Raw genomic sequence first — 2,500 nt, 5'->3', positions numbered from 1 at the left:
ATAATTCTTCCAGGTTTGTCTGATTACCGATAATTCTTCCAGGTTTGTCTTCAAGGTGTCTGGTTTCAGTTCCAGTTTCATCAGAATACATGCTCACCCCCAAACGTCAGCCGGGCAACCCCAACCCCCCACTGCGGTTCCTAGCCACAGCAATGCCTTCCCTAGTTAACAATTTAAACTCACGGTCCCGGTATGGGATCGATCTGCTGCCATGCTAATTCTAGGCGAACACGTTACCACTGTAATTCTTCTTCTATTAGCGTGTTTTTTTCCTAGCGAGGATGAATATAATTTTTTTTTTAATTACCTTGATTTTTTCCTGGTTTATTTGATTATGGATAATTTCAGGTCTGTACCAGTGGTGGAAGAGCCGAGGTCTGGACAGCAAAGACTTCCTGATGGGAGGCGGGAAGATGTCTCCTATCCCTGTGGCCATTTCCCTCTTTGCTGGAATGGTCTCAGCCGTATCCATCCTAGGTAAGGTCTTTGCTGGAATGGTCTCAGCCGTATCCATCCTAGGTAAGGTCTTTGCTGGAATGGTCTCAGCCGTATCGATCTTGGGTAAGGTCGTTAATCACCATCATCATCATCATCATCTACTCCCACGCCTATTAACGTAAAGGGCCTCAGTTAGATTATGCCAGTCACGTCTACTGTATACTGAGCTTTTAAATCAATTCTTCTCCATTCATCATCTCCTACTTCACGCTTCATAGTCCTCAGCCATCTAGGCCTGGGTCTTCCAATTCTTCTAATGCCTTGTGGAACCCAGTTGAAAGTTTTTTGAACTAATAATGATAGCCGTTAAGAATATTAGCAATAACTATATTAATACATACACAAAAATTAATGCAAGAGAAGCGGGTAATTTTGTTCTAATACCCAATGTACAAAGACATAGACATTTGCGGGTAATGATATAATTTTTCTTGCGTTATTTAAACTAATGCAAGTTTTTAAGTGTAGGGATCGGTGTAGATACAAACTTGCAGAGCGAGAATGTTCTCGTGAACTCGGCCATGTTGAAGAACAGAGAAATTATTTGGTTCAACAAGCTCAGATTTACAGATACTAAAGCTGGCTCCCATTTCTGTATGTTACAGAAGTTCCTCAACTTTCGAACTTAATTGGTTCCAAGAAGCTTTTTGCAAGTCAAATTCATTGTAAGTTCAATTTTTTTTTTTTTTACTAGGGTAGGCCTAACCTGAACCCAAGGCATATGATTTCCAGTTACGAAAGTCAACAAATAGTCGGGGTTTTTTTATGAGATAGATATCAGGCTATTACTAATGTTATTTTGTTTACTGTATTGAATGATATATTGTTTTTATTACAGTATTTCTTTATTTAATCTTATTTTCAGTTGGATGTGTTCGTATCTCGGAATGTTTATGAGTCGAGTGTTTGTATCTCGGAATGTTTATGAGTCGAGTGTTTGTATCTCGGAATGTTTATGAGTCGAGTGTTCGTATCTCGGAATGTTTATGAGTCGAGTGTTTGTATCTCGGAATGTTTATGAGTCGAGTGAAAACACAAGATTCATCTGCATTCCCAGAAAAAAAGGAAGATACTTTTCCATGATCAAAGATACATACATACATAAAAAAAGACAAACTTATTTTTAATCAAAACAGAGACGCAGAGAATACCGCGTTTGTGAACATCAAAGACAAAGTAAAAAAAAAAGGGGAATATAATTTTTTCCAAAAAAATTAGTCACACAACAATGTATGTCAAAATGCTTCTTGTATTCTGGTGATTTTGAATTCAACTGCTTGATATATCCTACTTTGAATAGAAAAAATTATTGGAGAACTTTTTGAAATATCAAGGATAAAACACAGAAAAAAAAAATGTCATTTTTTTTATCAAAACACAAACGCAGAAAACAGCATGTATGTCAAACGAGATATAAATGTTTCTTGTATTCTGGTGATTTTGTATAATTTTTTTTCTTTTATTAGGAAATAAACGTTTCCAATCTTAAAATTTATAACATATATATGCATCATAGTATATTTACATGAATAATTTTAATTTTACATATACTGTATTTACAATTGCAAATTTTACTATTCATCTAAATATGTTTTAAGTAAAAATTATATCGACTCGTGAATACTTTTTCTACCAGACATTTTATATACAATTTTATTTACATTAAACCCCTTTTAATGTTTATATTTGTTTTCCAAGGTAACCCAGCTGAAATGTACTACTATGGCTCACAATTATGGATGAACTGCCTGGGCACTATCATTGGAACTATCATGGCGAGCGTCTTGATAGTTCCCGTCATCTACCCGCTGAATCTCGTCAGCTTATATGAGGTATGAGATTACCATCTGCTCATTTATTTACAAATTCTAATAGCCAGGCCTTCTAAATCATGAGGCTCAATACTACACAGTATTCTAAAAGTTTTATTCCAGCTGTTACCAAGTTGTGGAATGATCTTCCTAATCGGGTAGTTGAATCAGTAGAACTTCAAAAGTTCAAA

The 2,500-nt window shown here is 35.6% G+C and overlaps 1 protein-coding gene across 2 annotated transcripts in view; it reads left to right on the top strand.

Annotated features, from left to right (window-relative positions):
* The window catches only part of LOC137625858 (sodium-coupled monocarboxylate transporter 1-like), a 24,074-nt gene that overhangs the window by 3,726 nt on the left and 17,848 nt on the right, over window positions 1-2,500 (top strand). The window contains exons 3-4 of one of the 2 annotated variants that reach the window (XM_068356774.1): window positions 349-519; window positions 2,197-2,330. In XM_068356774.1, the coding sequence (XP_068212875.1) occupies window positions 349-519; window positions 2,197-2,330 (305 nt within the window). The remainder of the gene's footprint in view (window positions 1-348; window positions 520-2,196; window positions 2,331-2,500) is intronic. The other variant, XM_068356775.1, reaches the window with a different exon arrangement.

The sequence above is a fragment of the Palaemon carinicauda genome, chromosome 33 (assembly GCF_036898095.1).
Source record: "Palaemon carinicauda isolate YSFRI2023 chromosome 33, ASM3689809v2, whole genome shotgun sequence".
NCBI classification, from domain to species: domain Eukaryota; kingdom Metazoa; phylum Arthropoda; class Malacostraca; order Decapoda; family Palaemonidae; genus Palaemon; species Palaemon carinicauda.
Note: the sequence above shows the minus strand (reverse complement) of the source record. Positions and strands in the feature narration are given on the sequence as shown.